The 12,500-nt window shown below is 39.3% G+C and overlaps 2 protein-coding genes across 2 annotated transcripts in view; both read left to right on the forward strand.

Moving 5' to 3' along the window:
- The window catches only part of LOC138024562 (uncharacterized), a 5,973-nt gene extending 30 nt beyond the window's left edge, over positions 1-5,943 (forward strand). The window contains exons 1-4 of the mRNA XM_068871784.1: positions 1-115; positions 2,586-2,714; positions 4,352-4,673; positions 5,828-5,943. The exon at positions 1-115 is cut by the window's left edge and continues 30 nt beyond it. Coding sequence (XP_068727885.1) covers positions 1-115; positions 2,586-2,714; positions 4,352-4,644 — 537 coding nt within the window. The 3' untranslated portion in view covers positions 4,645-4,673; positions 5,828-5,943. The remainder of the gene's footprint in view (positions 116-2,585; positions 2,715-4,351; positions 4,674-5,827) is intronic.
- The window catches only part of LOC138024559 (uncharacterized), a 169,732-nt gene that overhangs the window by 70,018 nt on the left and 87,214 nt on the right, over positions 1-12,500 (forward strand). The window lies entirely within an intron of this gene.

Consider the following 12,500-nt stretch of genomic DNA (forward strand, 5'->3'; position numbering starts at 1 on the left):
ATGCACTTGCAAGCCAACATTGACGCGAACCAAGTGCTCTACGTTACCAATGATATCCTTGGCGAAGGGATGTTAGGGAAGTTCCTTGTGGACAACGAATCAGTTACACTGCAAGGTACATTTAAATGGCAAAATCTTTTACTATGAACAATTGCATAAGACTTTTCTGTTGATTGTCAAAATTGCCATTGCTGCTCTCAGACAGTGGCTAAAAGGTCTCCGCATCATTTGTTTATTAAAGAAATGGAAAGGAAAACCAATGCCGATAAGAACTTGGAGTAAATGTTAAATGTTAACCTAAATGTGGACCTTTTGGGACTCTCTAGGGGAGGTTTTCGCAGCCCATCATCATCATCATCGTTATCATTTCTATTTTCCTCACAGAAATTATGAGTTCCTCTCTTGTAAATTAGAGTATATTTAAGTGCTCTGAACCTTATGCAAGTGTCTAAGAATGGCGTTTTCCATATTAATCAATAATTTTTAAATTAATACGGGAAAGGAGGCAAATTAGAAGATAACGACTTAAATAACGAATTCAAATTCTGTCCAGATGAACAAGGAGATCGAAAAGAAATCGAACCGTGTAGTTACCAAAACGATTTGTTTGAGTATTGTACCGCATTGTGTGTATTTTACCGCTTTGTACGCAAGATATATAACGAAGAAAGTTTAATGTGAAAAAATTCTGCTGCACATGTTGCAGGCATGTTAGTACATTTCTTTGCTGTCCTCTGCAAAACAATATCTTGTACTCGCCAAAGTTATGGATTAGATCACAGCGCGAACATCTAATATTCTTGCATCGCTGTATATGGAAATCTTTGCTGATGTCATTGTTAATATGCAAAAGGTATCACGCTTTTTACAAATTGACTTCGAAAGGTTAAAAAACTTATTTAAATCTCCAATTTTGAGCCCTTTAACGGGCCAGTTATTAGTCGTAAAAGGATGGAAAATTCTTGGATGGAAAAGACGCTAATGTAATTTCGATTTTTCAACAGCATCATTCCTCAGAGATTATCTGGTATATCGCGTTCAAATTTACAGAGATAGCTCTAAGCTCTCTTATCAAACCGATTACAGGTTACTCAACCAGAAAATAAGATGGAGTTATTTTGCTTGACAATTAACGAAAAATAAACTAAGGATGTGCTTTTTACAACAGCGTGAGCACTCAACTTTCATTCTGTCCTTCTATATCTTCAATTAAATACCTTTTCTACAGATCCAGTTTGCTTCTTCATCGTGACCAAGATGGAATAATTAAGTGAAAAAAGTTCATAAATCTTTACCTCATTTATGTCCTAATGCCCTTATATTGTACTAATTCAGTATGAGGTTTGTACCGGTTCTGTACTATTTTCAGTGTACTACCCTCCTTAAATAAGGATTTTAATACACTCACTCACTCCCTCACTCACTCCCTCCCTCCCTCACACTCACTCACTCACTCACTCACTCACCCACTCACTAAATAAAACACTAAACAAACACTAAATACCCCATGGTACACAGAGAACATTGCCTGTAGGGCAGAACTTGGACGGTACCCTTTAAGTATAGACATAAAAGCTTCAATATTTAGTTACTCGCTTAGATTACAGCATAAAACAGTCAATCCTCTATTAAAGGAAGCCTTTCATCACGCAAAAAGTCACAGCCAATTTTTGATGTATTAAATAATGACGAAACTATACGAATGCACTCTATAGGCAATACATCAAGCCAACTACACATTAAGAATGCTCGTTCCTCCATAAAGAATCAGCTTAAAAAGGACTACATTCGAAATTGGCTGAAGGCTCGCAACAACACTTCCGAAGGCTCTAGAGAGAAATTTACACACAAAGAAGTCAAATTCGACTACCAATTGGAAGACTATCTCAAAACTATCAGAAACCCAGCACATAGAATAAGTATGACAAAATTGCGTCTGGGGGTTCATAGCTTGCGAATACAGACTGGGAAATACGAAAATAGAGGTGCACCAATCCCAGTAGATGGAAGAACGTGTTTAGTCTGCAATAGAGGCTATATAGAAGATGAGCGGCACTTCTTGATGTATTGCCCAGGGTACGATAACATTAGAAATGAGCTCCATTCTCTCCTTTCAACACACGATGTTGTTTTCAAAAGCCTTAATGATGAGGATAAAATACGGTATTTACTTACCCTAGAAAACGAAAGCACTTCAAAGATAATAGGTAAATACACATATTTAATGTTTCAGAAGAGAAAAGACTTCCTAAATGCAAAATAATTAAAATAATAATTTTATACCAATTGTATTACAAGTAATTGTATGATCTTTTTAGTTAATTAGTTATTCTAGTAGATATCATCACCTTTATTGTAACGAGACCGATACCTCCCTTTGGAGAGTAAGGCGCAATAAAGATTTACTATTTACTATTTACTCACTCACTCACTCACTCCCTCACTAACTCACTCACTCACTCACTCACTCGTTACTAAACCCCTCTATTGCAGTTTTTTTTTTCTCATATCTACGCCTATTTGTATTTCATATCAAATTTAAGCATTCTAGCTTCTTCCTCTTCTTTTTTTTTTTTTTTCAACAGACTTTGATGAATGCCAATCGCCGGATTTTTACCAATGTCACGAAAAAGCTACTTGTATCAATACTCTCGGCTCATACAACTGTACCTGCCCGAAGGGTTATTTCGGTGATGGATTCCGAATTTGTCAAGGTATGGCCGTTGCTTTAAATTACCTGTTCATATCGTGTAGAGTAGTAGATTTCTCTTTCAGTCAACTATTGTACATCAACGTCAAAAACTCAAAATTCAGTTTGTCGTCCTCTCCAAATAAGACAAGGCTGCCAAATCTTTGCAAATCTTAGTACAAATTAAATGTAGCTCTATCGTCCATGTTACGAACTACAATACCAAAGGCTTTCAAGACGTTAATGCATGAGGACCTGTGACGTCAGGGGAGACCCATGCCTCTCATAAGCTCAGCCACCGGACAAACCACTACCAGTTTTGTCAAATTTACGCACCTTGTGCGGCCTCCAAGAAGTGAAATCGCTCCGATTTCACGTACAATATGTGTTTTATGGTTCTAAAACTATTTTTTATCTTTTTTTCGCAATTTAAATGAAATCAAGCTACAATCTTGGACAAAACCTGTTGAGACAAAGCAACATTTGTGGTACTCCAACAAGTTATCCAAACGTGCCGCTTAAAAGCTGCCCTTTCCCCTCCCCCCAAACTCAACGCTGCCTTATCTTGGTTGGAAATATACTGCAGAACATATGACAATACTCAGCAACATTGACTGAGGGGGGAGGGGAATGGGAATGGGGAGTAAGTAGGGGTGTGTAAAAATGGAGGTGAATTTGTGTCACTGTCTCAGCAGTTTTGTCCGGAATTGTAGGGGCATCTCAGCACGGACTCAAAACGCTGAATTTGACGACGTTTCCTTTTGGGAAATCTGTTTTAAATTTCGCAAAACCTTAACAAAATGGCAGTTTTTCTTTAAATTTACTCAATCGAAAGATCATGTTTTTTTGAGATAAAAATAGTCAGAAAAACTTCATCCAAATTTCCTTTCCGTGTCCTTTAAAACCGGAATTTTCACTTCCGGTGGGTTACAAAACCGCGCTGATTAGGAGATTGGGGATAGCAGAACTGTGACGTCAAAACAGAAACGCAGGAAATTTTAGGGATAAACATACACTTCGTTCTTTTGCCAAATTTCATTACTGCAACCAAATATAACGCATCTCAGAAGCAGTTTCAGCAACGGGGAGGAATTGTTCTATTTGTTTTTTTATCGCAGAAAACCATAATGATTCCATTGAGTAAATAAAAAAATCTGTCATATGCACTTTAATCTTTTTTAAGGAATGACAAGAGAAAATGAGGGGACAGAGAAGGAGGCTCCCGGTCCAGCCCTTAGGATATGTCATGTCCACGAAAGTTATTTTTAGACGAGCGGAAAGTCTTCCGAGAGGTCCGCATGTAGGCCACCCTCGGTCCGATGTTTGAAAGAAAATATATATTCATCAGCCTTCCACGTGCGCCATCATTTTCTCTTTTCACTAAGAACCTGAGAGCGAAGCAAGACTGCATGCGGACGTCTCGGAAGACAGACTTCCCCTAGAACAAAGACTTCCGCTCGTCTAAAAATAACTTTCGTGGACATGACATATCCCGGCCAACGCCTTGAGCCTCCCTCTCTGTCCCCTCATTTTCTCTTGGGAATGAGGCATGATAAAGTGAGCTCTTTTGTTTTTTGATAAGGAGTTGTACCGGTAAATGCGGCGCAACAAGGTTTTCTATAATCCCGCATGCTGTCATTGACTTTTCACTATAGATTTCAGCTCCACCCTATATTTGGAAGAGTGATCCGCTGATTTCATCAGGCACGGAGGAAAACGTGACACTTCGCTGTCACGCAAGGGGCTACCCAGAGCCGACTTTTCTCTGGATTATGCCCGATGACGAGTTTGTCAATGCGTCGAGTCACGCTCTTGAATTCGAAGTTCTTGATGATGATACTAAAAAAACAAGAGGGAAAATTCTTCAGAAGGATGGCTCTTTACTGGTGTTTAACACTCGAGTTCACAACAATGGAATTTATGTGTCTTGCGGTCAATGTGGCTGGAAGGGATGAAAAAAGTGTGAACCTTACGGTAAACAAAGGTGAGAGCAAAATCACAGAAACTTTTGTCTTTAATTTATCAAGGAGCTATGACAACCCTGTCCGCTTCCGAAAATTAATGAGTACTTTCAGGAACCCAAGACTAGGCGAATGCAACTTCATTGTATTTGTGGAACGGCGTTTTAACAGACATTAATTTTCCTGCGAAACCATACTTTTCCAGGGTATCACAAGTCTTTCATGAGAACTTTTTGCCCATGGAATTAAGAAAGGTCAATCGTGTAAGCCAAATCTTATTTAAGAACTCGTCTAAAAAATAGCTTGATGTGTGAAAATGCGGTTACATAGACCTGGTATATTGGAGTTGTAGGCTCCTAGTTACGGGATCCTGGTGGTTTTGGTTGCCAACGGAGGTGGCAGGATTTTGTTTGGAGGATTTCTATTAAGGCAAATTATCTACGGGATTGATTTTGACTCCACTATCCAATCAGACACAACACGACTAACTCAATCGCAACACGACTGTGTAGATACATGGGCATGTAGGACAGCAAGCGTCACAAGCCGGTTTATTTTGCTTACCATATGTATACGCTCTAGCGCAACAATACGCTAGCATACTTAATGGTACTGACCTCCTAAAAACTTGTTAAAGGAAAAGTACACTGGGCACCTGCCGGATACGAAAACCGAAAACCCTTCGGGAATGAGGGAACGTATTCTCCAAACCCTATGCAAGTGCCACTACCCTATGGAGGCTAAGGGGAAAATTTAACAAAAAAGTAGGCGAAGAAAGCTGAACCTAGACTGATTCAAATCCCTAACAGACCACTATTTGTACGACAAATTCACCAGACAACCGGACCCAGTCCTCTGGACCGTGCTGGCAAAATATCCATTTCTGCCAATTTCGCAGGCTACAACTGTCAGAAATAGCATTTTTCTGGGGTGCAAGCCTTGCACGTTTTTAGGCACAACCGCTTGCAGGATTTTTATTAATATTTTATTTTTGGTATTCTTCTTCCCTGCAGGAATGTTTTTCTCCTTGGGAACTGTCACCCCCACCCCTCGGTTATTTTTAATGGTCCGCCTTTTAATCACCTTTGTTCGTCATCCAACATTCGAACATTTTGTCATTGTCATCTGCGTCACTAGAGATTGGATGTAAATCACATATTCTGGAATTTGAATTTAGATATCGTGGAAGTTGATGTCGCCATAACTCTTGAGGATGAAGTCTTCGACGAAACCTTGGAAAACAAGTCGTCAGTAAGGTATCAAGAAATGGAAAAAAAGGTCGAAAAAGAGGTAGGAATATAACATTGATTAGTGTGACTGCTCGGACGATTATAGAAATGAAAGCGTGTCTCGTTGATTGGTCAAGGAATATGTAGCTAGGAGTCGTCCAGCATGAGGTTATTATACCACTGAAAGACTTCGTGTCATGATAACAATAATACCAACTTTATTCATTTAATTCAATGAAAGGGAAGGATGACAGAGGTTATCCCTATCGAGGGTATCCGCCCGCAGCGGGATGTAATTGACTGAGAGTCGATTTTGATGAGGGAGGAAAACCGGAGTACGCGGAGAAAAACCCTCGGAGTCAGATTGAGATCAACTGAAACTTAGCCCACATACGACCCGAGCCCAGGGTTGAACCCCGGTCACAGGGTTAGGAGGCGCGGTTGATAACCGCTAAATCACCCGAACTCAAATGATGATTAGAATTTAAAAACTCAGAGAGCACAACATAATTATTTCTACATGTTGATAATTGTCACTGATGTCATCATCATCATCATCGACTGTTTCCTGGTGTCACAATGTTAGCAGCTGAAGCTAAACGTACTGCTAATACAGTGTGCGTGTTGGGGTTAGGAAAATAACATCGAAATCATGCCTTGTTGTGACCAAACGATGAGGAAAAATCCCGATCGCAGTGATGTTGGAAACGTGTTGCCGAATAAATGTAAGGACTGAGACAAGATCGCAATGCATCTGTGGAAACGCTGAACTAGTAATGTATAGCATAGGAAGTCGCTAAGCAGCAAACTGGCAGCTCGGGCCAGAATTTCATATTATCTTCAGTAATTTATTTCTCACAATGGGTTTCAAAAGGAAAATGCTTTTAAGTAGCACGGATTTAGTGGAAGGAAAATCAACTTCATCCTTATTAATTAATATTCACGAACAAATTTTGACCAAAAAAAATGCTGATAATTAACGTCTTGCGAATTATCGAGGTTTGGCTGTGCGCACGTATATGTATAAATTAGGAACATTTGCGTTATCAACACAAACTGATATGTAAAAAAAAAACAAAACAAATACTCCAGGTTGTGATTCAATTTCGTTTAGTTTTTTAGAGCGGCTTTTAATTGAGTGTCGAAAGTAATTAGCGAATTGCTTTGGTTTATGATTACTTGATTCAGTGATTGGTTCAAACTTCTCGCGCCACTTTTTCAACCAATCATGGCTCGAACTTGCACATTTTCCCGCGCTTTGTGTCGGCTACGTGTAATTACTTCGAATTTTGATTGGTTTAGCGGATTGTCTCCGTCCTTTTTGATTGGCCAAAGTAATTACTTTGGTTTTGGTTTTACGACACTCGATTGAAACTCGCTCTATCTAACTTTATCAGGAATAAGACAATCACAGTTTCAATAATTACTGTGCAACTCAAATATATGTTGACTGGATCACTGCAATTGTCATGCTACTGGATCGAGAGAACTAATGAACAATAAACAAGAGTTCAAGCAGGAGATTTATTAGTCATTGTCAGTTTCATACTTCCACTGTAACACCCACATCCTGCGAGGCGAGCAGAGCCTCTCTAAAACTTACCAGAAGGCGAAAAAAAAGGGCTCTGCTCAAGTCTTTTAAGTCGCCGCAGCCAACGTTTTTGGGCTAGTCACTCTGGTCAAACCGGTTTAGGCAACTCGCGCATCATATTTTTGACAAGGCGAAGGTCAAAATCGAGCCTTCAGTACGAAAATCAACATGGCGTCTTGGAGTGCGATCGAGACTTGGCCTGGGTTTGAAGCTGTCTCCAAGCAACGGCTTGCGCATACTCAATAAAGACTTTTCTGCAGAGTCCTTTCTTTCTCGTCGAGTTAAGAACGGAAAGGCTCTGCCAGCAGGATGTAACACACAGTGAGCCTCGTCAACAGCGTACGATATTTTTCTGTAATTTCAGCCACTGCTCTCGCCCGGATTCTTCATAAAGACTCTCAGGAGAGCAATTAAATCCAAGACGAACAAGTTCCAATGAGGAGTAAATTTCGTAATTAAGTAATGTTAGTTAAATTTGTTTGAATATTGGTCAAAAGGCCAAAGATTGATACCACACCATTTTTAGAGCTTTAAAAAGGAGGATAAAATTACCACGGAATTAGTTTGTCATTAAACAGCCTGATAGAAGGAAGATATTATCACCAATGTAAAGCACTAGTCACACGCCACCCTGATAATAGATGGTATGCCTGTGACTAGGTAAGGTTTTTTTCAAATACGACATGAAATGGCTTTAAGATTGCGAAGAGTACGATCAAACTCCTCAAGTATTATAAATAAATATAAATATTGCTAGTGCTAATCACCCTTACTTGCAGTCGAGGACTGAATTGCGAAGGGCGCGGCTCACGACATCGGGCTGAAAGCATACAAAGGCGTCTCTGGCTGCCGCTATACAGTCCATGTTTGATGTAGAAGCACAGCACCACAGCTAGATGTTAATTAGCTGTGAGTCGATATTGACGAGGGAGGAAAACCGGAGTACCCGGAGAAAAACCCTCGAGTCAGGTTGAGATCGACTGAAACTCAGCCCACATGCTGGCCGAGGCCAGAATTGAACCTCGGCTCGCAGTGGTGGGAGGCCCGATAGATAACCACTAAGCCATCCTGACTCCCTCAATATTGTCGCAATTAGTTAATATTTCTCTAGAAGGATTTCTTTTTCTAGTACATTTAAGCATTCTTTTATTGTCTCTCAATTTACCGCTTGGAATTTTCTGCTCACCAAGATGGGCAAAAAGTGTAACAAGATATAACATATAAAGTGTCACTATGATAAAAAAATCACTTCTTTTTTTCGTCAGAATTTGAAGTGTGTTTGCTTAACACATGCCTGGCAAAATTTTGAGTTTTGATTTATGTCCAAAGGCTGTTTAATTTGAGAGTGGATTCCACGTTTCTCCATTACTCAAGTTCAAAACTCACCGACTTGACCTCGGATCGTTGGATCTAGGGAAAGTGACGTCATTCACTCAATAGCTTAAAATATTAGCGTGTAAACGCAGTTAATATATTATGTATGCAAAACACGAGTTTAAAAAATCTGAAAGCCCGAAACTCCCGTGCTACATATTGCATTCTTAAACTAGTGAGTCTTTGACGCCATTTTCTCCTCGATCCAGCTCTCTCAAGATTTTGGGTCACTTAGTGTTTAGTTAACATAGTTTTGAAATCCAAAGAAAAAAAACTATCAGATTTTTTATCATAGTACCACTTTGACAACTCGCAAGCATGACACCCAATAGAAAAGAAGCATTCAGGTCACGTGAATGCCCCTATAGATCACGATACTCTTCAAATAGGACTCTAGTTGGTCGTGTTAAGTAAGATTTCAAGACCTTTGTTTCATCTGCGCAACTTTTTGATTCTTTTATCCTCTTCGAGTCCTTTTCAACGTTCCGCGTTAAGGTTGTATTACATAATAAAACCAATTTTATAAATATATTTTGTGTGTGTGTGTATTTCTGTTTTTATAGGGCTTGGAACAAAGATTATTTTGAATTTTGCTTGTTGTAGCGAGGCTAGGAAGTCGAATAAACACTTAAACAAAAAAAAAGTATTTTACAGTTGAAGCTCTCACTGCAACCACTCTCGTAAGCGACCAGCTCTTGTTACGACCACAATGTAAATTCTCGTTTTAAATGTCACTTAAAATCTCTAATTCAAGGCTCTCGTAAGCGACCGTTCCCGTAAGCGACCGTGATCACCTATGGAATTACCCAGCTGGACCTTCTCATTGTTTTTAAGCTCTCGTAAACCACCACTCAGAGTCTCATGTATGTATGACAACACTTTAATAAAAACCCAACCCACCGGCTGCGCTTTTGGACGGGTGTTGTTCAAACTTGGCACCAGGAATGTACATCAGATAAGACACAAGGTTACACCCATTACTGTGTTATCATGGCAACACTCTCGTTTCCCCTCCCTCTTTGCAATGAACCAAATATCTCGTATTTTGAGCAGATGAGTATTGGCAGATGGTCAGATTTGAAATGCATTAGCTACCCATAATGCTTTACATCTCTGTATAAGCTTAACGAGAGTGAACATGTCTTATTACGACAAGAAACGACAAAATCAACCCTAACCTCAGGAAAAATTGTTACCATGGCAACAGCATAGGTGGTATTATTTTGTCTCACTTGATTTAGATTACTCCTGTCAACTTTGAACGACAACCATCCAATATTTTCGGAGATATTCTCAAATTTGTGATTCATGACAGTCATTTGCAATGATCTTGACGTCATCATCTTTTAAACAAAGACTTAAATATCTCTAGAACGGAAGAAGGTATTCCAAAATAGAAAACACCATTCTTCATCAATTTGAAAATAAGCGAAAGATATTTTTGATTCATAGGCACTTTAATTTATGGTTGTATACTACTTGTTGCATTTGGAAGTGAAGTGCTGCGAGTGAGATGTGGAAGTATTGAGTAATGCTTTTTGGGCATGATCTTCGCCAAAATTACGTTTTGTCCCTCAATAAACCTAGAACAACCAGTTATGTTTCTTAGTTCTATTTTCTTACGTATCAGCTAAGTTGCGGAATGCGCTACCTGATTTTATCCGCACCACTGAGTTTACTGGGCCGCATTTTGTACAGCGGTTTTTTTTTTTTAATTAGTATCTCTTTAAATATTATGCATTTAATATGTATCTGTATATGCTATGCATTTTAGCTGTAAATGTAATGTCTCTAAGATATTAGGAATACATTTTATGCATACATGTATGTATGTTACCTTTAGCAGGGCGCGTGCGCACACTTTGTAATCTGAGACTTCGGTGCTTACCACATGGCAGATAAAATGACTTTTCCCTTGTATATTTAAGCCATCGAATTCTTACTCTAAACTGACAAGGGCGGTTTGGAGCTGTGAGTAGGCGTGGGATTTGTCAAATATGGTTTAGGGGTCGACACATCTCTCCCTCAATGCAGTACCGGGAGGCAAGGTCGGTAGCAGAAAGCAGCGAAGTTGGCAGCGCCAACTGCGCCCAAAGGCGATCGCACGGGCCGAAATCGCGGGATGACTCGTTTGGTACGACGCTCCAGCGCCGGGTCTAGAGGTACTTCGTTTTTCTCTCTTGTTCAAACATTCCCTCGGCGCATGCGTAAATGTTTTGGCTCTGCGATACGTAAAAAATAAAATTAAGATGCTGGTTCGGTTACAAGGAATTGACATTTCAGTTAAACAGATTCTATAGGCATAAACTCGTAAGGTAAGAAGCGCACGTGTCTGGTCTTCTAGAGCCAGAGGAAAGATATGACTGGGACGCCTAAAATGCTTTGTTGTATGATCAAAAATAAGACACAAACAGCAGTGATAAACATATTGCACTTTTTCATTTTGATAATGACTTGACGTTTCGTATGTGCTCTACATACATTTTCAAAAGTAACCGTTGAAATTTAAAACAGCTATTTATATATAACAAATCGGATGAGGGGACTGGAACCTAGATTAAGCAAATACTTAACAGTAAAATATATATTAGTAATAATTATAATAATAATAAAAACAGAAAAGATTAATAAAGCATCAGCTTTTCACTTCCGATGTTGACGTTGAAAGCTGGCTCAAGTTCTTGAATAAAGAAGGTCTCTTTTATTTTACAATGATAGTCAGTTTTGCCCTTCGCTAAAATATCAAAATGATCCCACTTGATGTTATGTCCAGTGGCCTTGACGTGGTCAGCAATGGCTGAAGTATTGTCATTTTTAGCTAGGGCCTTAAAATGTTCGGTTTTTCTATCGTGAAGCCGCCGTTTAGTTTTACCGATGTAAAAACCATTACAATCTCAACAATTTGCTCTTTAAATAACTCTGGATTGTTGTGAACGATTAATACGGTCCTTGTAAGGAAATAAAGATTTTATACATCGAGTACTATTGGAATTTGCCACCAAGAAGAGCCACTTTCTTTTTGATGGTAAATACTACGACCAAATCGATGGTGTTGCCATGGGTTCACCATTGGGCCCTGTCTTAGCCAACATTTTTATGTGTGCCTTTGAAGAAAAGTGGTTGCTAAACGCCAAAGTTAGTCCTTTATTTTGGAATCGTTACGTTGATGACACATTCACCATGTTCCACAACAAAGACAGTGCAAATGACTTTTTGCACTATTTGAACGGCTGTCATCGCAATATTAAATTTACCATTGAATTTGAACATAACTATGCAATTCCGTTTTTGGACATTCTTGTCACACGTAATCAAAACAACGCTTTCACGACATCCATCTACCAAAAGAAAACTTTCACAGGTCTCTACACGAAATGGGATTCCTTCACTCCACGAAAGTACAAAATAAACCTCATCCGCTCCCTCACTTATCGCTACTACCGTCTTTGTTCATCTGGTTCCTTGCTACAATCTGCCCTCATTGATCTTCGAAAACTCCTTCTTCAGAACGGCTACCCACAAGGCATAATAATCAACTATCATATCAACGCTGTATTGAACAAAACCACACACCATCAGCATCGCGCTCCAGTGTCTACAGTGCCTAAGAAAGTTATTGTTATCCTACTTCCCTACTTAGGTTTGCAAAGTAACCA

This window comes from Montipora capricornis, chromosome 11 (assembly GCF_036669925.1).
Source record: "Montipora capricornis isolate CH-2021 chromosome 11, ASM3666992v2, whole genome shotgun sequence".
Classification (NCBI taxonomy): Eukaryota; Metazoa; Cnidaria; class Anthozoa; order Scleractinia; family Acroporidae; genus Montipora; species Montipora capricornis.